The following is a 27,295-nucleotide window of genomic DNA, read 5'->3' on the forward strand; positions in this document are numbered from 1 at the left end:
GTTTGTTCCCATGGTCTATTGTTCTGTTCTTGTGCCAGTAACAAATTATCTTGTTTACTGTGGCTTTGGAGTAGAGCTTGAAGTTGGCGAGCATAATTCACCTAGCTTTATTCCTCCTTCTCAGAATTTCTTTGGCTATTCAGGATATTTTGTGGTTCCATATGAATTTTAGAACTATTTGCTCTAGTTCATTGAAGAATGCTGTAAGTGTTTTGATAGGCATTGCATTGAATCTGTAGATTGCTTTAGGCAGGATGGCCATTTTAATAATATTAATTCTTCTTATCTATGAGCACAGTATGTGTTTCTACTTATTGGTATCTTCTTTAATTTCTCTCACTAGTGTCTTGTAGTTTTCAAAGTATAGGTCTTTTACTTCCTTGGTTAGATTTATTCCTAGGTATATTATTCTTTTTGATGCAATTGTGAATGGAATTGTTTTCTGATTTCTACCTTTGCTAGTTCATCATTTGTGTACAGGAGTGCAAGAGATTTCTGTGTGTTAATTTTGTATCCAGCAACTTTTCTGAATTCAGATATTAGATCTAGTCATTTTCGAGTGGATTCTTTATTGATTTTTATGTACAATATCATGTCATCTGCAAACAGGAACAGTTTAAATTCCTCCTTACCAATCTGGATGCACTTTATTTCTCTGTGTTGTCTAATTGCTGCAATAAGGACCTCCAGAACTATGTTGAATGAAAGTGGAGAGAGTGGGCATCCTTATTTTGTTCCAAGTCTTAAAGGAAAGGCTTTCAACTTCTTGCTGTTAAGTAGGTCATTTTTATTATAGAATTTCTAACAGGTGTGAGATGATATCTCATCGTGATGTTGATCTGTGTTATCCTGATGGGTAGTCTTATTGAAAGCCTTTTCATGTATCTGTTGGCCATTTGTTTGTCTTCTTTGGGGAAATATTTAAGTCCCATGCCCATATTGAATGAGATTATCACTTTGTTTTGTTTGTTATTGAGTCATATAAGTTCCTTACATATTTTGGATATTAAAAACTCACCAGATATATGGTGTCCATATATTTTCTTCCATTCTGTAGGTTGACTTTTAATTTCTGGTTGTGTCTTTTACTCTGCAGAAGGTTTTTAGCATGATGCATTATCACTGGTTTATTTTTACTTGAATTGCTTGTGCTCCTGGTGTCATGTCCAGAAAATCATTGACAAGACCAGCATCAGGAAGCCTTTTTGTTTGTATTACTCTGGTTGTTTTATAGTTTTGGATATTTCATTTGAGTTATGAATTTATTTTGAGTTAATTTTCGAGTGGTGTAGGACAGGAGTCCTATTCTTTGGCATGTTAATATCCTGCATTCCCCACATTTGTTGAAGGGACTACCCTTTCCACATTGAGTATTCTTAGCTCCTTGTAAAATAATAGTTGACCATAAATGCAGGGGTTTATTTGTAGAATTGACAAATTTCAAAACAGGACAAAATCAAATGTATACTTCTAATGAATCAATATCACCATTGTAAATGGATTACTAGATGGGCCCTTGACTGGAATTGTCACAATGTCAACAGTTCTCAAACTCTGGAGCAGGGATTCTCAGTCAGAGATGGTTTTGTCCATGAGTGTATTTGGCCATGGCTAGGAGGACATTGCTAACTCTTGTCACCCACAGGACAGCACTCAGCACAAATATTTATCCAGCTCCAAATGTCAACAGTGAGCAGGTGAGAAACCCATTCTAGACCTCCATTTCTCCCACTCCACTGTGCGTGCAAATCAACAAAGTCTGGAGGTGAAATGCAAATTCTGACTCAGCAGGTCTGCAGTGGCCCCAGGACTCCGCATTTCTAGCAAGCTCCCAGGTGGTGTTGACATGGCAGGCTTTGGTCTGTGGATAAGGCTTTAGGTAGCAAGGCTGTGTTCTTCTGTTAAAATCAGCTGTGGGTAGTTTTAGGTCTTCAACAAGAATCTTCAGTGTATATAATTTTGAAAAACACCAAAGACAAACCTTACATGTGGACATCTGCCTTTAACACTTCATACTTCAATGTGTAGATGTAGAACATGGAAAAAAATATACTTGCAAATATAAAGTTTAATTTAAAAATTTACTTCATTTTATGTGAGCTATTCCCTTGACTTGGAGGCATATTAAGTCAGTGTATTTATTCACATTTGTGTTTCTGTGGAGATTCCACATGGAGACATGTATTTGGTAATCATTTTGTCTGTCACTAAGGCAGCCTCTGCAGGCACAGCTAAATAAGAAAATATGATCCTAGTACAGAGAATGAAACTCAACGATCAGGTATAATCTTCACTATTAAAATCCCCTATTACCTGAATACCAGGTGAGTAGTGACATACAAAAGAATGATGTATATGAATGTGCAAAACTGTAGTCTCAGAGTTTCCCCTACTACAATTACATAAATTGCCTTAGTTGTCAATAGTAGTTTCTCTTTTAAATATGAGTAATACAACTCTTGACTACTTCTGGAAAACAAGAGAAATATTCCTTGAGATGATATATGTCATTTGAGGATAAATTATTCTTAAAGAATCCATTTTGTCTCATAAAAAAATGGGAATTTCCAAATATTTCTCATCAAATGTTGGGAAAAAACTGTGTGAAGTAGGAAAAATATCAAACACAGACTACCTATGTATCAGAAGATGAAGCTTAATAAAATGAGTGACAATGTGTATAAAGAAGTGGAATCAAAGGAATGAACACTCATGGAAATAAATAGGAGCAAGTTCTTCCATCTGATCAAAGGAAAGCAATTTCTGGCTCTGAAGCTTTGACCTTGTGATCAATGGCATTTCTTCAGCCCTATGGCAATTTTTCCTTGTACAGCTGCCAACTCAAAGAATGATTTCAGAGCCCCCTTTATATCCTTGTTCCACAGACTGTAGATGAAGAGGTTCAGCATGGGTGTGACTATGTTGTACGTCACTGAGGCTGCTGCCCTTGAGGGCGAGCTGTGAGTAGCAGCAGAACTAAGGTAAATTACTAGGCTTGTGCAATAAAATAAGAATACAATGGAGAGGTGAGAAGCACAGGTGGAAAATGCTTTATACTTAACACTGAACTGATGAGATCACACATGTGGAGGAAACTATCTTAGTGTAGGAGAAAAGGATCCCTGTGAAGGGACCACCTGTCAGAAGTACTGCTGAAAAATACATCACTATGCAATTAAGAAAAGTGTCAGAACAGGTGAGCTGGAAAATCTGATTGAGTTCACAGAAAAATTTGGGGATTTCCAAGTCTGGACAGAAGAACAGTTGCAACACCATTAAGCTTTGTAACAAGGAATAGAGGGCACTCATGATCCAGCACACCAGCACCAGCAGTCCACAGAACCTTGTGATCATCATAACTGTGTAGTGCAGGGGTTGGCAGATGGCCATATACCACTCATAGGCCATCGCTGTCAGGAGGAAGTCATCCAATCCTGCAAAGAGTAGGTAAAAGTATATCTGGCTGGTGCAGCCTGCATAGGCTATGAATTATTCTGAGACTGGATGTTGACCAGCATCTTGGAGATGGTGGTGGAGGTGAAGCAGATGTCCACAAAGGGCAGGTTGCAGAGGAAGAAGTACATGAGTATGTAGTATGTTCAGGTGGAGTCTGAGCTGACAGCCAGGATGATGAGCAGGTTCCCAAACACAGTGATCAGGTACATGTAGAAGAAAAGCCTCCAAAATGGGTTGATGTTGTTGTTCCTCAGAAAACCCCAGAAGAAGAAATTCTCAAACCTGTGTATGATTTATTTGGTACATGTTGTGGAAGGGACTACCAGAAAATAAAAAATAAATAAATGATTAATATTCACGCATGTAAGTATTAGTAACCTAGCATAAATATTATACATATATTTAAGAGTAAAGAAATTCATTTCCATATTTGATGTATAGAGGTCCTCTTTTGGCCTCTGTAGTGCCACTTCTAAAGGAATTCCTTTCCCATTGTCCACCTGTTCTTCAATCATAATGTGTGGTACTGTTTTATTAAGAGTATCTTTCATTTATATGAGGAATAGACATTGAATATAGATCACATTTTAGGCACTGTCAGGATATGAGATGTTGAAAAAACAAAATCCCTTGCAGTCTAGTGCTGCAGAAGGAGTAAACAAATAAAAATAATAATGCCACCTATCATATGTTGCAGGTGCTATGAAGAAAAAGAAAGCATGTGTAAATTAAAGTGGAAAGGAGTGTTATTTTTTATTGGGGGTTCAGCAAAGACCTGCAACATGGTGACAGGTTAACAGATACCTCAAAAAAAGTGATCAGGAGACACATTATCTGGGAGTGTGCCTGGCAGAGGGGGCAGACAGTGCAAAGGTCCTGAGGAAGTCATTTGTTTTAGATAATCAAGGCTCAATATGGTCCTGTGTTGAGGGAGTTGGGGCAAGGCAGAGAGCGATGAGTGATACTGTCATGGGATAATGAAGATGAGGTGGCTCCCAGCTGCTGAGTCTTCACAACACAGGGAGTCCTTTGTCCACACAAGGTAAATCTTGACCTTATTAATCTTGTTGTAAAGGCATCCTGGATTTGGAAAAGGTCCCTTCCTTAGTACTTTGTCTTCATTGAGTTCTGGACCCTGAATTATAGAAGTCACCTTGGAATATATGGGATCAGGTACCATGTTCTGAGGGCTGTTCTCAGGTACCAAGCACAACCACACACACACACACACACACACACACACACACACACACACACACACACACCCTACTGCTAGGCACCTAGGCCTCAGGGTGTTTTTTTATATATCCTCGCTCTTCCACACCATTTAGGCTCTAAGTGGATAAAACTTTTCTGCTGAATTCAAATATCTGTTCCCTAAAGAATTTATAAATTATACACAGAAATTGCTATCCCATGGAAAGTTAAATTAGTTTTCCATGTTGATATGTCCATTTTCTGCCCTATGTTTAAAGAAACATAAACCATCTGTTCAATACACATAGAGGGAAAGAGGAGGGAATGGACATGAACAATGAAGACCTACTAAGCTCAGGTGGCCCCTGGTAGACTGTGAGGAAGGGAACACATCCTTGGTTCATGTACCCTAGATGCCAAGTGAATAAAGTAGGAGAAAAAAACATTTTTTCCATAAGACAATTGTGATTAATTTATGGTATGAATCATCTTACAAACTGAACACCCCAAGAGAAAGATGAGCAGAGAAAATAATCCAATAATTGACAAAAGAACATATACAAAGAACAAAAATTGGGTATTTTTAGTATCGAGCAAACAGACATTTTTGTATTCTTTGTACTTTCACAATGTAAGAGTAACCAGTACTTCTTAGGTGAACATCTTTAAAATGAAATATTAAACTCTATGGCTGCATCATAGAATCTTAGTAAGGCAGGAAACTCAGAATTATAAAGATAGACCTATTTAAGTGAAGTTTAAAACATTTTTATGGCCAAAATATCCCTCCAAAATAGTTGAAAAACAATAATTAAAAAATAATTTAATACCACATGATTTCACTTACATGTGGAATATAAACAAAAATAAATGAACAAGCAAAACAGAAATAGACTCATAGACACTGACAACAGGCTGGTGGTTCCTTGGAAGAGGGGAGTGGGAGGGTGTGTGAAATAGGTGAAGGGGAAAAATCAGTGAGAATGTTTGATATTTTAATCTGGGTGGTGGTTACATGAGTGTATATGAGTTCTACACTAAGATGGGCATTTTAATGTACATTCCTCAATAAAAATAAATAAATTCCTTTGATGTTGAGGGAGAAAAAAAGAAATTTGATCCACATCTGTAAAGCAGGAATAAAAATGTTAAAGGAAAAGTATAAAACAAAACATTTGAAAGGCTGGTAATGGTAGAATAATATGCATCTAATACACGGGCATAATAGCAGGCAATGCAAAGTGGTGATCATAAATACGAATCATTTACCAAACTCAGTAATAGTTGAGAAAATAACAAATAATATATTACACCCCCATTAACTTGGGATGTAACTTAAAGAGCTGCCACACTGATCGGGGTTGCAGAAGGGTGGGCAGCAGAAGGGTCCTCTCTCCTTTTGCTGGCAGAATGGTCAAGTGCTACAGGCTGGGGAGACAATCTGAAGAATGGTATAAATATGAGACTCATAGGTATTATTTAACTCAGGGCTTGCCCATCACAGTGCTGTTGAACGTTTAGGGTAGAACCTTCTCTGTTTGGGGTCTGTCCTGTGCATTGTAGGATATTTGCAGCATCCCTGGTCCACCCGCTCACCTCCAGTATTACAGCCAAATATTCCTCCAAACACACTTCAGTTTTCCCTGGGGGACAAAACTGCTCCTGGATAAAATCAGAGTTTAAATTCAACAATTATAAAATATATTTATATCTTTGATGTAATAGCAATGTAGTGATAAAGACAATGGAAAACCTTACAAACCATGAGTGGCACAGCCACACCATGGCAGCCATTAGAGTAGTGAGTTCTTGATACACTAGCTGATTGGAAGCAAACCTGTAAGGGATTATTGAAGGAGTCAGAAGGACCAGAGGGGAAAATGTTAAATAAAACACTAAGAATAGGAATATAGCCAATAAGATTGTAATATTTTTGTTTGGTAGCAGATGGTAACCACACAATGGTGAGCATTTATAATGTATGCAAATTGTCCAGTCACTATGTTGTACATATAAAATCAATGTAAGATTTTATATCAACTATATTCCAATAAAAATGTAATAATAAATTCCCTAGTGAAGAAAAACTAAGACTGCCTTAAAACATAAACAGAATGCATCGTGTGTACAGGATTTTATTCATGCACTTGTACAAAACTAAAGAACTAAAGGATCTGACCACAATCGATTAACTGACTCTCATCCATTCCCTATATATACATTATACATACATCAGGAACGAACTGACACTGGCTATGGAGACAAAGCAATTTACTGAAAGAATGAAACTAAAGTGTGAAATATAAACACCCTAACCATATTTTACTAAAGCACTGGACTCACACAGACAATGAGCAAAAGAGAGAGTAAATGGCTAACCATTTCACAGATATATAATGCCGACACGTAATGAAGTAATTGTAATTTCCACTGGCGCACTCCTTTTAACCTATTAAATAATTTTGTCCTGTGAATATGCAGAATGAGAGAATAAACCATTAAGTGTATGCTGCTACAAGAATACATTTGGTATGGATCTTTCATATCAAAATAGGAACAGTTGAATATGTCTTCTCTTAAAAATAAAAAGAAATGCCCTCACTTACCTGGACACCCCTCTCAGCTAACACACTATGTCTCTACTACCCATAATTAAAAAGACCTTTGGACTTTTTTCCACTGCCATTCAATGTCAAAAATGACACTTGCTTTGCTTTGTATAATGTTTCTCTTCAGCATCATAAATAAATGTACTAATATATGAATCAGGGCAGTGAACACCCAAAGTGACTTCAGTGATCTAGACAAGGTGCACTGGCTCTCAGGTGACCATGTGTATGTGATTTGCCCTTGATTCTCTCTGACCCTTTCCTGCAGTACCTGCTGGACTCACAGACTCTCCTGCATGGATTCTTTGAGAGGAACGTCTCTATGTGGAAATCAGTATTCCTCCCTGAATGTCTGATGATTGATATTGAAGTTTCATAGGTAGGTTTACTGTTGCAGTTCATGGTCTGTGGGTCACAGTTTGATTATCAAGGCTGTGCTCCTGTGTTAGAGTCAGGGGTAGGTAGATTTAAGACTTCTCCAGCAAGAACTTTTGCATGAAATTTTGAAGGAAAATTTTACACACACTAGAGTCTGTTAGATATTTGGTGTTTGATATTTTTAAATAAATGCTCTTAAGTGACATAAACTCATATTAATCTGAAAAAGACTGTGTAGTAAGTAGAATAAGGGCCTCCAAAGCATGTCCACATCCTAATCCAGAGTATTTTGGATATATTAGTTTAGATAGCAAGGAGAATTAAGAAGGCAGCTGCAATAAAATTTCTCATCATTTACCATAAAATAGGAGATTAGCCTGGATTATCCAGGTTGGTCCAATATAATCACAATGATGCTCCAAGCCTAGAAGGGAAGAAAAAGAATTTGAGTTAGAGAGATCTTTTAAATTGCTATGCTGCTGGCTGTAAAGAGAGAGGACAGAGCAAGCCAAGGGATATAGGTGTCCCCCAGAAACCTGAAATAAGGAAGGAAATTCATTGTCCTCTGGAGATTCCAAAGGAAACCAGCCCTGATTGTATCCAAGTGAGACCCATTTCAATCTCTGACCTCCAGAGCTTAAAGATGCACTTTTGTCTGAAGCTGCTATCATGGTTAATTGTTACAGCAGCAATAGGAATCTAATATATTTATCCAATAAAAGTTTCTTCAAGGGAACATTTACTTAGCATTTCAAGCATAAAGGCATTCTATGTTGAAATAGCACCTTAAAAGACAAAACAATTAAAGTCAATTTGGAGATATATGGCTGAATTAACTGATACAGAGAATTTCCCCTTGTAGAATTATAAATGAGTTTCAAACTAAGGCTGTTGAAACATTAAGGTAAGAAAAGTAATTCTTTATAAAAATTAAGGTCATCCATCTAACTTTATTTATTTATTCATTTTTAATTCTTTGCATTTTTAAATTGCAGTAATACTGATATATAATATTATGTTGGTTTCAGATGTACAATAGAGTGACTCCATAATTGTATACATTATTAGGTGCTTGCCACAATAAGCAGAGTTAAATCTTCACAAAAATTTCTAGAGTCCTTCATTTTTTCATTAATTAAAATATTCATTATTTTTCTTCTCTGTTCTATCCAACTTTTGCTCATTTCTTCCAACATAGAAGATGGAATTATAAATGTACCTGTATATGTACATGTGTATGTGTATGTATTATTGGAAACAAAATTTATATTAAGATATATACATATACATATGCACAAATTTTACCCTGGAATGTTTCTGACTTAAGAAAATACTTCCACCATTTAATTTATTAACATAATCTGTCTGGTTATATTTAAAATCCTACTTTACTTCCAGTAATAAGGAAATCATTTCTCAGGGAGCTTAAATCTTTAACAAATACATAACAATGCAGTTAAAAGTTATTGGGCAACTACTCCAGTGTTATAAAATTTAAATGAAGCACTCTCTATAAATAATTTTGTCACAGTTATTTAAATTCAGCAAATTAGAATTTGCTAAATATATAGATAAGGGACAATTGGATTGAATTAATGCAACTCAAACATGATAAACTCATTTTTCCAATAAACTAGACTTTATTACACACATAAATAAAAGAAACTTATCATGCATTGGTAAAGCGAGAAGAGCTCTAAAGATGCACATCACGTGGATGAGATTTAGAAGCGCAATATAAAGCCTGCAATGGATATAAGGACATACCTATCAATAATCACCCTAAATGTAAATGGACTGAATGTACAATCAAAAGTCATAGAGACACTGAATGGATAGGAAAAAAAAAGACTCCTCTCTATGCTGCCAACAAGACACTCACTTTAAACCCAAAGACATACACAGACTAAAAGTGAAGGGACGGAAAAAGATATTTCATGCAAATAATAGGGAGAAAAAAGCAGGAGTTGCAGTACTTGTATCAGACCAAATAGACTTCAAAACAAAGAAAATCACAAGAGACAAAGAAGGGCATTACACAATGATAAAGGGGTCAATCCAACATGAAGATATAACCATTATAAATATCTATGTGCCCAACATAGGAGTACCTACATATGTGAAACAAATACTAAGAGAATTACAAGGGGAAATAGAATGCAATGCATTCATTCTGGGAAACTTCAACACTCCACTCACTCTGAAGGACAGATCAACCAGACAGAAAATAATTAAGGAGACAGAGGCACTGAACAACACATTAGAACCGATGGACTTAACAGACAGCTACAGAACTCCACACCCAAAAGCAGAAGAATACTACTCAAGTGCACATGGAACATTTGCAAGAATAGATCATACACTAGGGCACAAAAAGTGCTGTGGAAAATTCAAAAAGATTGAAATTGTACCAACCAGTTTTTCAGACCACAAAGGTATGGAACTAGAAATCAATTTTGCAAAGAAAATGAAAAATTCCATAAACACATGGAGGCTTCACAACATACTCCTAAGTTAACCAATAGATCAAGGACCAAGTAAAAACCGAGATCAAGCAATATATGGAGACAAATTACAACAATAATTTAGCACTGCAAAATCTGTGGGATGTGGCAAAGGCTGTGGTAAGAGGAAAGTATATTGCAAGACAGGCCTACTTCAGGAAAGAAGAACAATCCCATATGAACAGTCTAAACTCACAGTTAATAAAACTAGTAAATGAAGAACAAATGAAGCCCAAAGTTAGTAGGAGGGACATAATATATTAGAGCAGAAATAAATAAAATCGAGAAGAATAAAACAATAGAAAGAATCAATGAAAGCAAGAGCTGGTTCCTTGAGAAAATAAACAAAATACATAAAACCCTAGCCAGACTTATCAAGAAATAAAGAGAGTCTACTCACATAAACAAAATCAGAATTGAGAAAGGAAAAATCACTACGGACATTACAGAAACACAAATAATTACTATGAAAAATTATACACTAACAAACTGAAGAAATGGACAACTTTCTGGAAAAATACAACCTTCCAAAGCTGACCCAGAAAGAAACAGAAAATGTGAACAGACCAATTACCAGCGACGAAATTGAAATGTTAAACAAAAACCTACCTAAGAACAAAACCCATGAACAAGATGACTTCACCATTGAATTTTATCAAGCATTTAGAGAAGACCTAATAGCCATCCTCCTTAAAGTTTTCCAAAGAGTAGAAGAGGTAATACTTCCAAACTCATTCTATGAGGCCAGCATCACTCTAATAACAAAACCAGGCAAAGACACCACAAAAAAATTACAGACCAATATTTCTGATGAACATAAATGCAAAAATTATCAACAAAATATCAGTAAATCTAATTCAAAAATACATAAAAAATATCATCCATCATGATCAAGTAGGATTTATTCCAGGGATGCAAGGATGGTACACCATTCATAAATCCATCAACATTATCCACCACATCAACAAAAAGAAGGACAAAAACCACATGATCATCTTCATAAATGCTGAAAGACAATTTGATAAAATTCAACATCCATTCATGATAAAAATGATAAACAAAATGGGTATAGAGGGCAAGTACATCAACATAATAAAGGACATATATGACAAACCCACAGCCAACATTATACTTAACAATGAGAAGCTGAAAGTTTTTCACCTAAGATTGAGAACAAGACAAGGATGTCCACTCTTCCCACTTCTATTCAACATAGTACTGGAGGTCCTGGCCACAGCAATCAGACAACACAAAGAATTACAAAGCATCCAGATTGGCAAGGAAGAAGTTAAACTGTCCCTGTTTGCAGATGATATGATATTGCGCATAAAAATCCCTAAAGAATCCACTCCAAAACTACTACATCTAACATCTGAATTCAGGAAAGTTGCAGGATACAAAATTAATACACAGAAATCTGTGGCATTCCTATACACTAACAATGAACTAGCAGAGAGAGAAATCAGGAAAGCAATTCCATTCACAGTTGCATTAAAAAGAATAAAACACCTAGGAATAAACCTAACCAAGGAAGTGAAACACCTATACTCTGAAAACTACAAGACACTCATGAGAGAAATTAAAGAAGATACCAATACATGGCAACACAACACGTGCTCATGGATAGGAAGAATTAATATTGTCAAAATGGCCATCCTGCCTAAAGCAATCTGCATATTCAAAGCAATTCCTATCAAAATACACACAGCATTCTTCAGTGACTTAGAGGAAATAGTTCTAAAATTCATATGGAACCACAAAAGACCCCAAATAGCCAAAGCAATCCTGAGAATGAAGAATAAAGATGGGGCAATTGTGCTCCCCAACTTCAAGCACTACTACAAAGGCACAGTAATCAAGAAAATTGGTACTGGCACAGGAATAGATCCATAGGCCAATGGAACAGACTACAGAGCTCTGATATAAACCCAACCATATATGGTCAATTAATATATGATATTACATGGATATACAGAGGGGAAATGACAGCCTCTTCAACAGTTGGTGTTGGCAATACTGGACAGCTACATGAAAGAGAATGAAACTGGATATTGTTTAACCCCACACACAAAAGTAAACTTGAAATGGACAAAACACTTAGAAGAGAACATAGGCAAAAATCTCCTGAACATAAGCATAAGCAACTTCTTCCTGAATGCATCTCCTTGAGAAAGGGAAACAAAAGCAAAAGTGAACTCATGGGAGTACATCAAACTAAAATGTTTCTGTATTGCAAAGGACACCATCAACAGAACAAAAAGGCATCCTACAGTATGGGAGAATATATTTGTGAATTACATATCTGACAAGGGATTAACATCCAAAATATATAAAGAACGCACATGCCTCAACATCTAAAACCAAATAAATGGATCAAAAAATGGGCAGAGGATATGAAGAAACAGTTCCCCAAAGAAGAAATTCAAATGGACAACAGATGCATTAAAAGAGGCTCCACATCTCTAATCATCAGGTAAATGCAAATTAAAACCACAGGAGATATCACCTCACACTAGTAAGGATGGCAAGCATCGAAAAGGCTAAGAACAACAAATGCTGGTGAGGATGTGGAGACAGGGGAACCCTCCTATACTGGTGGTGGGAATGTAAACTATTCCACAACCATGTGGAAAGCAATATGGAGCTTCCACAAAAAAATGAAAATAGAAATGCCATTTGACCCAGGAATCCCACTCCTTGGGATTTACCCAAAGAATACAACTTCTCAGATTCATAAAGGCATATGCACCCCTATGTTTATCGCAGCACTATTTACAATAGCCAAGATATGGAAACAACCTAAGTGTCCATCAGTAGATGAATGGATAAAGAAGATGTGCTACATATACACAATGGAATACTATTCATCCATAAGAAAGAAACAAATCCTTCCATTTGCAACAACATAGGTTGAGTTAGAGGATATTATCTGTGAAGAGGTTGAGTTAGAGGATATGGCTCAGTGAAATAAGCCAGATGCAGAAAGAGAAGTGCCAAATGATTTGCCTCATTTGTGGAGTATAAAAATGAAGCAATACTGAAGGAATATAATAACAGCAGACTCAGAAACTCCAAGAAGGGACCAGTGGTTACCAAAGGGGAGGGGTGTGGGAGGGTGGGTAGAGAGGTAGGGAGAAGGGGATGGAGGGTTATTATGTTTAGTACACATAGTGTGAGGGGTCACTGGGGAAACAGTGTAGCACAGACAAGGCAAATAGTGAATAGGTGGCACCTTACTACACTGATGGACAGTGACTGCATTGGGGTATGGGTGGGGCCTTGATAATATGGGTAAATGTAGTAACCACATTGTTTTTTCATGAGAAACCTTCATAAGAGTGTATATGAGTAATACCTTAATAAAAAATAAGCACAATATAAAGAATCACAGCTGAACATAGACTCAGAGGAACAAGCAGAGATAAGAACTACACACTTGCAATACAATTCAATTACAAAGTAATTATAGGAAACCACTTGATTTTTAGGACAGCTTGTTATGCAGCATTAGCTTACTGATACAATAATGAACGTGGACAAAAGTGAGGGCAACTACAGTAATCTTCTCAGTTCAGGCATATGTTATGGTATTTGGAGACATTATTCATCATCACTCTGTTACTGAAGTTTATTTCAAAATGCTGAATGACAAAGTAACCCCATTGAAGTTTCCTACTGGTAGTGTGGAGAGGTTGAAAGGATATGCATGCTTGTGCAATACTTGTATTCCAGATCACATGAGTGGACAGAAATCCAATCTCTCAAATGAGTCATCCTTTAAGATAGAATGATGGAATGTATTGTGATTCTTTATTCATTGCTCATTTAGTGATTACAACCAAATTTTAAAAAAAGGAAAAGAGGAGATATTTCATTTATAACATGGGAGGAGTCATTTGTGATGGAAGCACTGAAAGTTTTAAAAATATAGCAGAAGATAATTAAAGAACAAATAGAAAAACCAGAACATGCCAACCAATCCTTCTAAATGATGATACTCCCTTACTCATGGACACCGAATGCTAATATTTCAATAAGGAGATGTATGACATGAAAAAGAAATATTTTTCTTAGTAATACAAAGCATGAAGTTTTGTTTAGTCATATTTAGTTACCTCTCAGATCCAAATGCCATATTAAGTAAATCTTTGAGATTTGTTTCTGTGTAGACTCCTCTTGGAGACATGTATTATGAAAACTTTTTGCCGATCACTATGCTAATAATGTGGACACAGGTGAACAACAATACAGGACCTAATGAAGAATAAAATCCAATTACCCACTAAAAATCACATTAATGTGTTAAAGTATACATTGTCAGAAAAGCAGTTCAAGTCTATATATACAAAGGATGACAGACACAAAAATGAAAAACTGTGGCCTCTGATTTGCTTCTTCTAAAATTGTATAAATTGTCTTGGTTGCCGAGGGTAGTTTTTTCTATTTTTACATGAGTAATGCAATTCATGACTATTTATTTACTAAACAACAGATAATTTATTTTGGAAGAAATATGTCAATTGAAAATAAATTATTCTTTAAGAAATCATCTTGCCTCACACACAAAAAAAATGGGAATTTCCAAATATTCCTGATCCAAGACTATGGAAAATGTAGGAAAAGTAGGAAAATGGAAGAAAATAAAACTATCTATATGAAAGACAAAACAGAAAGAAATATAAAGTAACTTAAATTGCATAAAGAAGGTGAACTAAAAATGTAATAATTCCAAAGAAATTCTATTCTGCAATATAATTGAAGAAAAGCAGGTTCTTCTCTCAGGCTTTGAGCCCTGAAATCATGGGCACATCTTAACCAATGGAACAATTGATCCTTTTATAGTTTTCATCCCGGTGAATCTTTTCAGAGCTCCCTTTATGTCTTTGTTCCTCAGACTGTACATGAAGGGATTCAGCATGGGTGTGACCACGGTGTACATCACTGAGGCTGCTGCACTTGAGTGTGAGCTGCGGGTAGCAGCAGAGCTTAGGTACATACCTATGCTCATACAATTAAATAAGGAGACAGCTGAAAGGTGAAAGGCACATGTAGGAAATGCCTTAAACTTCCCCTGAGATGATGAGATTACACATGTGGTGGAAATTATCTTACAGTAGGTTAAAAAGATCCCAGCCAGGATATTACCACCCAGGAGCCAAGATCCAAAATATATCACCAGGTTATTAAGAAAGGTGTCAGAACAGGAGACTTGGACCATCTGATTGAGTTCACAGACAAAATAATGGATTTCCACTCTATTGAAGGACAATTGCAAAATAATTAAGCTGTATAACAAGGAGTTCATTTGTGATCCAAGACACCAAGACTAGGATACCACAGAGCTGGGGACTCATGATGACTATGTAGTGCAGAGGGTGACAAATAGCCACATACTGGTCATAGACCAACATGGTTAGGAGAAAGATGTCCAGTCATCCAAAGGGTATGAAAAAAACATCTGGCTGATGCAGCCTCCATAGGTAAAGACACTTCTCTGGGTCTGGATGTTCAGCACATCTTGGGGATGGTGGTAGATTTGAAGCAGATGTCACCAAGAACAGGTTGGAGAGGAAGAAGTACATGGGTATGTGCAGGTGGGAGTCTGAGCTCACTCAGTTTCCCTGGGATGATGAGCAGTTTCCCAAACACAGTGATCAGGTACATGGAGAGGAAAAGCCCGAGTAGGAGGGGATGCAGTTGTGGTTCCTCTGAAACTTCCAGGAGAAGAAATGCTGAACGTTTTGAATCATTGCTTCATTCCATACCCCTAGAGGGAAATGAGCCAAGGGAATAAACCAACAATTCACAAAAGGAAATAGGTCATCAATGATGGTATTTCACAATTTTTAATAGGAAATATTTTTTACTTTATCTTATTTGAAAATCATTAATAGTGCACTCTGGTCTCAAAAGAATTTGGTTTCCTCTCTAGAATGAGACAGAAAAGGAGGCTTATGATTCATTTTGGGCCATTCATATTTTCCAGTCTCCCTATAAGTGTCTTACATAGTACAAGTACTGAAAGGGTTAAAAATAATTTGGGCCATTCAAAAGGGTTGTCAGTGCATGAAAAGAATACCTGCAATGACATGGTTATTTGTATACCCATGTAATATTTTAAACAATTGTGTTAAAGTAGATAAATTTGTAATTTATTTTTTAAAAACTTAAATCTTAATTTTTTAGGAGGTGTGTGGTGCAAACCATTAAAATCTGTACATTGGGATAAAAATGTAAAACACAATAGTAGTAATTTCGTAATATCAACATGCGTCACTAAGTCATGATGAAATTTCCAAAGACATAGACATAAAATTATGTTACATAAAAGGCTTTTACATTGCAAGGGGAAAATGTATCCAAGTTATACTTCCTTCTTATTGAAAGATATATAGATTCAAATACACTTACAGAAGATAAAGGTGATCTTTTCTTCGGTATCATTAATCTACAATTACATGAAGTACATTATGTTTACTAGGATCCCCCTTCCAGATAAAGGTGATCTTGATTTTATTTAATTTTTAATTAAAATATAGTTGGTATACAATATTATGTACTGATCATGATGTTCAGATAGTGATCTGACAATTGTAAACATTACTAAATGCTCACCACAGTAAGTTTAATTGTCATCCGTTGCCATAGTTATTGCATTAATGACTATATTCCCTATACTATACTTCCATCCCTGTGACTTACTAATTTATAGCTGGAAGTTTGTACCTCTTTATTCCCTTCACCCATTTTGTGCACCCACCCAACCTCCCCTGTGGCAGCCACCAGCCCATTCTCTGTATTTATGAGTCTATTTCATTTGTTCATTTGTTTTGGTTTTTAAATTCCACAAAGCAATGAAATCATACAATATTTTTCTTTCTCTCTCTGACTGTATCACTAAGCATAATACTCTCTGGTAAATATAATTCCTTCCCAACGATGACCAAAGAGGATGCAGCCTTTAGAAATACACTTAATCATGAAATGTCAATAGAAACAATAAGGAGAAACAGAGATGAAATAAAAAGTTGAAACTATGTATAAAGGGTGATTTATTACAACTAAGCATTCAGGAGAAACATTCACTATCCATTTTATTAAAGCAAGGATTTGCAGTGTCAAAGTGATCACTCATTCTTTTAGTAGCAAAAAATAAAATAAAATAAAACAAGCAACAGACACTGTATGACTGAGTGATAGATTTGATAATACAAGATTTATTAACTCATGCATTCTCACAAATGTATCTATACATATGTAGAAAAAACTAATGGTAAACTCATTTTTCAAAATAAAAAATGCACCTACAATACTTCCTTTTGAAGAATGTTATCAGAGAGACAAAGGAATGAAAACTCTCAAATCTAAGCAAAGGCTCTCATAGACAGTTTTGATGGAAAATGTAAGTAAAAAATGCATTCACATATACAAATGTATGTGTATATATATGCATATGTATAGTATTTATAAATATACTATGCATATATACATACCCATTTTTCACTAAGGTGTATAAGCATACATACAAATGCTTATATATGTATATGCATATATGTATACACACCCTATAAAAGTGTCATAGGTAATGAAACAATTGCAAGGATTATTAGCATCCCCCTTTGCACATATTAACTCCTTTTTTAATGTGAAGCCCATAGTAAGAAAGGGTACTGTGAAATCTATGTCCCACTCACTGCTGTTGCAGGGATGTAATTGCAAGCATTTCTTGGTCTGTATATTTCTCATCAATACAGAAACTGTCAAATATGCCCCATCTTAAAAATAAAAAGAAATTCACTCACTTCACCATATATCCTTCCAAAGTGAGTACACTATTTCTATATTCTAGTTAAAGAATAAGAGTTAAGAATTACAGTTTCACTGGAAGAACATTATGCCTCACCTTATTGCATTCCCATGAACACCATTTAATAAACCAGACTGATCCTGTGTTAATGCTAACAAGGTTTGCTTCTCTATTTAGCATCATAAATAAATACACAAACATATGAATCAAACTAGCAAACAACCACAGTGATATCTGGTATCTGAGTTAGGCAGGAATGGCTCTAATGGGCCTTCAAATAAAATTTCTCAGTTCCATTCTCTCTGCCCCTTTTCCTGCAGGATCTACTGGACTCTCACCTGGATAGGAACTCTTGAGAGGAAGATCTCTGTGTGCAAGTCCGAATTCCTGCATGGTTGGTTATGGAGCCTGGAGCTCAGGCCTCACCAGACAGCCAGCAGGAGTAAGTATTGGTCCCCAAACCAGACTTAGGCCTCCAAGGAAATAAACACATGCTACTGAATTCAGGGTTGCACACCTGAGGGACTGCAACAGTAGAGATATTTGTAGCTCATTATATCTCCTCATTAGCTGTTTTTCTGTTGTCACTCCCATCTTAAGTACATGATTCCCTTGTGGGTCATGGATCTGGACAGAAAGGAAAGTTTTCCTGCTGTTCCATGAAGACCACATTGTAATCCAGAAGAATTAAACTTTTCTTACTTCTTCTCCATGAACTCTTCTGCCTCCAGGGCTCATATCTTCAAGTATCTTATTCCCAAGCTTGAGTTAAGGTTTTCTCAAAGAAAGACCAAGGATTCCATCTGGACTAGGTCCTTTGGATCTTCCAAGCATTGACTAGTCGTGGGCACACAGCTCTAGGAAACTATTACTCCCTTTACAAGAGGGACAGCTTTGTTCTTTTAATATAAAACATTGAGCACTACACTCTGGTTTCCTGACACTTTTCCCAAAAATGAGGAATTTCATAGTTCTATCACAGTGAGAGCTGTCATTCAGTCCATCATTATGAAATGTTAGTGAATAAATGGATGTACTTTGATCTTTTTAAGCACTACAGCCTACCTTAGCACATCATAGGATAGGTTGATTTAATTTTTACAAAATTCACATTCATGAGGTATTATGAATATGTACTCCACTCTACACACAGGAATAGGGCTCAGAAGGATTTCATGTTTTGTTCACTTTTACACCCAGTACCATGATTGGAATCTGTCAGAATGCTTCCAGTTCTTGAAGTCTGGGACAGTAGTTCTTAAGCACACATGATTTTTCCCACTGGGGATATTTGGCCATGGCTGAAGTGGTATTGCATTTGTCCAGAAAATTTGACAATAGCATTCATTATTACTGTGTCATTCAAGTTTATTTTATGTAATTGTAGTCATAAGTGACACCACTGAGGTTCTCCTGTAAGTAATTAGGCAATGTTGGAAGGATATGCAATTTTGTGCAAAAGTTGTGACTGAATCAGGAATTCATGCTCTCTAGTGAGTCATCCATTTTTCATGAATATACATCTATCTATATGTATCAAGGACATATATAATGGGTGATAGATATCATTCATTCACTAGCTCTTCCATGGTTATGAGAAAGTATAGAATAAGAAGAGGTATTTCATTAAGAGCAATGTAAGGAGTCACATTTATCTGGAGAATTGTAAGTTTTCAAGAAGAAGCATGAAGATAATGAAACAGAAGCATAATTCTGCCAAACAATCTTTCACACCAATGATGAAACTCCTCACACAGAGAAAACAATCTTACACACATCAATACATAGATGTCCAGAATAGAAAAATCAGTTTGCATAGTAATATGACTAAAATTTTACTTATTCATAATTAAGGTCCTCTCTGACTCTAATCACGTTGCACTAACCATAGAATGTCAGACTCTTACTGAAATGTGTGTTTCCATATAGACAACAATTTGGAGACAGGTATTTGATTATCATATCTTCCACTGACTAAGGTGGGCTCTGGACACCAAGTTGAATAAGAGAATAGAGTCCCAATGAGGGAAAAAATCCAATAACCTGTTATAAAACACATTATATATTAAACTCTGTATATATAGAAAGAGCATTTAAGGTAGTGACATATAATGGATGCAAAAGTCATATAGTGTCTCATACTTTCCTCTCTCATGAAATTATATATAATGGTTGCAAAGTATAGACATAGGAGTGATACAACTCAATAGTATTCTTTTAGTAAAATAGAAAAAAGTAGTATGACTTATTTCATCCCAGAAGAAACTATTCTTAAAATTCATCCACTCATATGAGATAAATGTGAATAGTCCACCTTTTTATGAAAAGTAGAAAATAAATTTGAGAAAATAGAAAAATGACAAAGGAAAAGAGATTATCAGAGACAGCAGAAGGGTAATAGAGTAGGTTACTTAAATTTTACTGAGAGATTCAAATAAAAGAAACTGAAATTCCAAGAAATAAATATAAGGAGCAATTTACTTTACAATCTGATAAAATAATCACAATTTCTGGCTTCCAGACTTGAGTCCTGCTATCTTTTTGAAGCATTTCTTCAGTCTCAGATGTATTTCTTCAGTCCCAGAACCATTGGCCCTTTTATAGTTTGATTGTCAAAGAATCTTTTCAGAGACCTCCTTATGTCCTTGTTTCTCAGACTATAGATGAAGGGGTTCAGCATGGGTGTGACCACAGTGTACAGCACTGTGGCTGTTGCACTTGAGTGTGAGCTCTGGGTAGCAGCAGAGCTAACATACATACCTTGGCTTGTACAATAAAATAAGGAGACAACAGACAGGTGAGATGCACAGGTGGAAAATGACTTATACTTCCCCTGAGCTGATGAGATTCTACATATGGAGGAAATTATCTTATATTAAGAGTAAGGGATCCCAGCAAAAGGACTACCACCAAGGAGCCCAGCTCCAAAGTACATCGCCATGTAATTAAGGAAGGTGTCAGAACTGGCAAGCTGGACCACCTGTTTGATTTCACAAAAGAAGTGGTGTATTTTCAAGTCTTTACAAAAGGACAGTCTCAACATCATTAATCATTGTAACAAGAAATGCAGGACACTCATGATCCAGGACACCAGGACCATCAGGTCACACTGTCGTTGGTTCATGTTGACTGTGTAGTGAAAAGGGTGACAGATGGCCAAAAAATGGTCATAGGCCATCATAGTGAGGATGTAGTTGTCCAATCCTGCAAAGAGCAGGAAAAAATACATTTGAGTCATGCAGCCTGCATATGTTATAACTTTGCTCTGGATATGGATATTCAACAGCATCTTGGGAATGGTGGTGGAGGTGATGCATATGTCCACAAAGGACAAGATGGAAAGGAATATGTACATGGGTGTGTGCAGGTGTGAGTCTGAGCTGACAGCCAAGATGATGAGCAAGTTCCCAAATACAGTGATCAGGTACATGGAGAGGAAAAGCCCAAATAGAAGGGGCTGCAGTTGTGGTTCACTTGAAAATCCCAGAAGAAGAAACCTTGAAAATCCTGTTCCTTTACTCCATGTGTGGGATGTGCTTAGTAGGACATAAAAATATAAATGACAAATTTTCACAGAATCAAGCATTAGTGATGTAGCATAAATACTACCATTTCTATTTTATTATCAAGAAAATAAATTGAATACATGTTGAGGTCTGCTCCTATTGAGGACATGCCTGTTGTCATCTCATAAGGATTTCTTTCCTACTTTTGAACTTTTGCTCAAGCACAATGTATTCTACTGTTTCATTTAGAATAGTTTTCATTTACTTGATAAGTATGTGTTGAATGTAGATCATGTTCCAGGATCTATCTTGGCAATAAGTATGGAGAGCTGAACACAAAAGTCCCTATAATCCATAATAGAGAAATAAAGAAGCAAATAAACATAATCAAATAACATGTCCTATCATTACAAGAGCAATGAAGAAAAGAAAGCAGGTATAAAGGACATAATATATGGGATATTTTTAATTCAGTGTTCAGGCAACAACTGCAAAGGTGACATGTGAACAGAAATCTCAAGGAAGATAGAAGAGGAGATTGGGGTTACCTGGGGAAGTGGCTGCCCTGCAGGTGTCCTTCCATTTCAAAGGCCCAGGCAAGGTGTTTGTTTCAGAAAGCAGGCTCAAAGGGCAGCCAGTTTCAAGGGGAAAGAGCAAGAGGGAGAGTGACAAGAGAGGGTGTCAGGGGACGGTAAGGAGTAAAGTGGCCAGCCTGTGAGATGGAAATCTAAACCGCAACAAGATATCACCTCACCCCAGTCAGAATGGTCACTATTCAAAAGACAAAAAAAAAGTGTTAATGAAGATGTGGAGAAAAGGGGACGCTTTAGCTCTGTAAATAGGAATGTAAATTGGTGCAGCCACTATGGAGTTTCCTCAAAAATTAAAATTAGTAATACCATGTGACCCAGGAGTTCCACCTCTTGGAGTTTACCCAATGAAAATGAAATCACCAATTCATAAAGAAGCATGTACACCTACATTTATTGTATCATTATTTTAGACATCCATGATATGGAGGCAACCAAAGTGTGCATGATAGATGAGTGGGAGTAGGAAATGCATTAATATATACATGTGTAATATTACAAAGATATAAAAAGTAATGTATTATGCCTTGGTCTGGTGGGACCCAAGCCCTTCTCCCAACACAGCTCATGGGTGGGAGGAAGAGAAACAGAGCAGTGAGGGGCTGAAAGCTTAGGACTGCTGATCACCCAATCCTGGAGATCTGCTATAGGAGTATAAACCTACATTGCACTGTGCTCTGGAGATTAGTGGGGTTGGAAAGCTAAGACAGGTGGAATACATGGAGAGACCGAGATTCCAGCCAGAGCTTGCTGTGCGGGAGAAGGGATAGGTGGACAAGGTTGTCTGGGCACACTCTGCCCAGCTGGTTGGGAACTTTCAGGAGCTTCAGGCACTCCATACCCCTGGCTGGCTACTCATCTCTGAGGCCCCTCACTGTGATATGGATCCTGCTCTGCCTTCCTCCTGGAATGCTGGCACCAGCTCACAAACCTGCAGTTCCGGCTCTGAGGTCAGGCCAGCAAGAGAGAGGCCCATCCTATGCCAGCTACAGAAGCAAAATACAGAGGCTTACACCTGCATGATGACCCACTTGTTCAGACAGTGGAGAGAGTCACTGAAGCTGGGAAGCAGAAAATAGCACTTTCTTCCCCCTAGGTACCAGCACTGCTCCTCTGTGAACCCTGACATCAGTCCATGGACAAAGAAGCTCCAGAGACTAGAGCTTCTGGGCTCTAGAGGGAGACAAATACAATTAGGAAATGTCAAAGTTACCCGGTTCAAACAAAAATCTTGCAAACACCAGAAAAAGAACCAAATGAAACTGAACTCACCAATATTCCTGAAAGATAATTTAAAATAAAAATAATAGAAGATGGCAGCATGAGTAGGGCAGTGGAAATCTCCTCACAAAACCATATGTAGTTTTGAAAATACAACATATACAACTATTCCTAAAAGAGAGACCAGTGGATACAGTACAACAGCCAGGCTACATCTACACCTGTGAGAACTCAGCATCTCAGGAAGGGGGTATGACACAAGCCATGCCCTGGCATGAACCAAGTGCTCCCCCCACCCCAGGTCCCCAGCGGGAGGAAAGGAGTCACAACGGGGAGGGAGTGAAAGCTCAGGACTGCTAAACAACCAGCCCTAGTAATCTGCACCAGGAGTACAGACACACAGTGCATAGTATGCTGGATATTAGAGAAATGGAAAAGCAAAATCTGTGAGAGGGTCCCCGCAACCGGCTCCCATGGGACAAAAGAGAAGCGAGTGATTTTTGAAAGTCTTAAAGGGGCAGGGACCTCACAGCAGGATGGAAACATCCTGGAACACTCATCCCAGCTGCTGGGAATCCCAGGGAACTCCAGATGCCCTAACCCACTGGGAAGCAGTGCACCTCTGAAGCCCCTCACAGCGATAAGCAGCCTGCCAGTCATAACCCTGGCCAGCACAGTCACTGACACAGTGGACCAGTAGCCTGAGAGTGGCTGTGTGTGCCCGTGGCAGTGGCAGAGCAGCCCAGGAGTGGCCACGGGAACGAGTGGTTGCGGCAGCGGAGCAGCCCAGGAATGGGCACACAGCCACCCGGGCCATACCAAAACACCGCTGCCAGCACACAGCTGTCTGGTGCAGGCAGAAGAAACTGGGAAAAGGTGCAAAGGGGAGCTGCTCTCACAGGAGAGCACACCCGGTCTGCATGCCACTCCTCACAGGGGTCTGGGCTAGCCTGATGGTGACCCAACCCACGGCAGCTAAGGGAATTAATCCAGAGGCTGCCCCAGGAGTGCAGATAACTGACACAAGCAGCAGAAAGGGGCAAGGCAACCAGCAAACAGAAAAAGACTTTGTTCTCCCAGCTGACACATGTGCTACCTGCCTACAGCTACCTCTATCATGATGAAAGAGCAGAAGAATTTGGTCAAGTCCAGAATTACCCAGAAAAATCCCAAGAGAGGGCCAGGGGGCAGTTTAGATTTAACAAATCTTCTTAAAAAGAATTTAAAATAAAGGTCATAATCATGCTGATGGACCTGCTGAGAAATATGCAAGAGCTAATGGATAAAGTTGGAAGGGAGAATAAGTAAATGAAAAGATCTCCAGAAGGACTTAAGAGCAGAATGGATGGGGTGCAAGAGGCCATTAATGGAATAGAAATCAGAGAACAGAAATACAGAGAAGCTGAGGCAGAGAGAGATAAAAGCAACTCCAGGAATGAAAGAATATTAAGAGAAGTGTGTGACCAATCCAAACAGAACAATATACACATTATAGATGAAGAAGAGAGATAAAGAGATAGAAAGTGTCTTTGAAGAAATAATTGCTGAAAACTTCCCCAAACTGGGGGAAGAAATAATCTTTCAGACCGTGTAGGCCCACAGAACTCCCAACACAAGGGAACCAAGGAGGACAACACCAAGACATATAATAATTAAAATGGCAAGGATCAAAGACAAGGACAGAGTATTAAAAGAAGCCAGAGAGAGAAAAAAGGTCACCTACAAAGGAAAACCCATCAGGCTGTCATCAGGCTTCTCAACAGAAGCTTTACAGACCAGAAGAGAATGGCATGATACACTTAATGCAATGAAACAGAAGGACCTTAAACAAAGAATACTGTAACCAGCCCGACTATGGTTTAAATATGAAGGAGGGATTAAACAATTCCCAGAAAAGCAAAACTTGAGGGAATTTTCCTCCCACAAACCACCTCTACAGGGTATTCTAGAAGGACTGCTCTAGATGGAAGCACTCCTATGGCTAAATAGATGTCACCAGAGAAAAAAAATCACAACAAAGAAAGCAGACCAAACAACTACTAACTAAAGGCAGAAAATAAAATGAACTACTCACAAAAGCAGTCAAAGGAAACACAAAAGAGTGCAGCTTAAAACATCCTAACATAAAAAGAATAGAGGAGGAGGAGGAATAAGGGAGAGAAATAAAGAATCATCACACTGTGTTTATAATAGCTTAATAAGAGTGTGAAGTTAGATGGCTAGATAGTAAAGAAGCTACACTTGAAATCTGGTAAGCACGAATCTAAAGAGTGCAATGGCAATAAGTACGTATCTTTCAATAATCACCCTAAATGTAAAAGGACTGAATGCACCAATCAAAAGACACAGAGTAACAGAATGGATAAAAAAGGAAGCCCCATCTGTATACTGCTTAAAGAGACTCACTTCAAACCCAAAGACATGAACAGACTAAAAGTCAAGGGATGGAAAAAGATATTTTATGCAAACAACAAGGAGAAAAAAGCAGGCGTTCCAGTACTAGTATCAGACAAAACAGACTTCAGAACAAAGTCACAAGAGATAAAGAAGGACATTATATAATGGTAAAGGGGTCAATCCAATAAGAGGATATAAACGTTATAAATATATATGCACCCAATACAGGAGCACCAACATATGTGAAACAAATACTAACAGAATTCAAGGAGGAAGGAGAATGCAATGCATTTATTTTAGGAGACTTCAACACACCACTCACTCCAAAGGACAGATTCACCAGACAGAAAAAAATAAGGACACAGAGGTACTGAACAACACACTAGATGAGATGAACCTGATAGACAACTATAGAACTCTGCACCCAAAAGCAACAGGATACACATTCTTCTCAAGTGCACATGGAACATTCTCCAGAATAGACCACATACTAGGCCACAAAAAGAGCCTCAGTAAAATCCAAAATATTGAAATTCTACCAACCAACTTCTCAGACCACAAAGGTATAAAAAAAGAAATAAATTGTACAGGGCGGAGCCAAGATGGCAGTGTGAGTAGAGCAGCGGAAATCTCCTCCCAAAACCACATATATCTATGAAAATATAACAAAGACAACTATTCCTAAAATAGAGACCAGAGGACACAGGACAACATCCAGACCACATCCACACCTGCAAGAACCCAAGGCTTCATAAAGGGGGTAAGATACAAGCCACAGCCCCACGGAACACAAGCACCTCTCCCCCCAGCTCCCGGTGGGAGGAAAGGAGTTGGAGTGGGAGGGAGAGGGAGCCCAGGACTGCTAAATACCCAGGCCCAGCCATCAGGACCAGAGCACAGACACAGTGCATGCACAGGGCCCTGGATACTAGGGAAACAGGGAAGCAGGACGGGTGGGCGGGTGCCTGAGGCCAACGCCGGAGAACAAAGAAACGGGAGTGGCCATTTGTTTTCATTTGTTTTTTTCTTTTGGGGGTGATTTTTGGAAGTCTTAAAGGGACAGGGACCCAATACTAGGGAAACAGGGAAACAAGACTGGTGACCGGGTGCCTAAGGCTGGCACCTGAGGACAAAGAAAAGCATGCGGTTTTTTCTTTTTTTGTTTGTTTGATTTTTAATTATTTATTTATAAATGTTGCTGTTGTTGTTGTTTTGGTTTGGTGAGTGCTTTTGGAAGTCCTAAAGGAGCAGGGCGGGACACTTAGTCCAGAGGCAGGGAATCTGGGGATCTCTGGGCACTCTAATTCCCTGGGCAGCAGGGAGCTCGGAGGCTCCTTACGGAGATAAATAGCCTCCCAGCCGCTCCCCCTCCAACACGACTCCACCATTTTGGAGCAGAAGCCTGAGCCAGGCCACTCCCATGGCAACAGCAGAGATAAACTCCATAGCAGCCAGGCACGAAGCAGAAGCCCTGTCTGCGAGCAGCTGCCCAGCACAAGCCACTAGAGGTCGCTGTTCTCCCAGGAGAGGAAGGCCACAAACCAACAAGAAGGAAAGCTCTTCCAGCCGTCACTCGTACCAGCTCTGCAAACTATCTCTATCACCATGAAAAGGCAAAACTACAGGCAGA

At 38.0% G+C, this 27,295-nt stretch overlaps 1 protein-coding gene and 2 pseudogenes across 1 annotated transcript; all 3 read right to left on the reverse strand.

Annotated features, from left to right (window-relative positions):
* Positions 1-2,789: 2,789 nt before the first annotated feature.
* LOC118909801 (olfactory receptor 7A10-like) lies at positions 2,790-3,665 on the reverse strand (annotated as a pseudogene).
* Positions 3,666-14,942: 11,277 nt separating this feature from the next.
* On the reverse strand, positions 14,943-15,555 carry LOC118909802 (putative olfactory receptor 7A2; annotated as a pseudogene).
* Positions 15,556-20,511: 4,956 nt separating this feature from the next.
* On the reverse strand, positions 20,512-21,395 carry LOC118909803 (olfactory receptor 7A17-like). Its single transcript, XM_057489222.1, has 2 exons — positions 21,034-21,395; positions 20,512-20,748 (listed from the first exon to the last, which is right to left on the reverse strand). Exons 1-2 carry the CDS (start codon positions 21,379-21,381, stop codon positions 20,512-20,514), a joined length of 585 nt encoding a protein of 194 aa, XP_057345205.1. The 5' UTR covers positions 21,382-21,395.
* Between the last annotated feature and the right edge of the window lie 5,900 nt (positions 21,396-27,295).

Source organism: Manis pentadactyla, chromosome 12, assembly GCF_030020395.1.
Source record: "Manis pentadactyla isolate mManPen7 chromosome 12, mManPen7.hap1, whole genome shotgun sequence".
In the NCBI taxonomy this organism is placed as follows: domain Eukaryota; kingdom Metazoa; phylum Chordata; class Mammalia; order Pholidota; family Manidae; genus Manis; species Manis pentadactyla.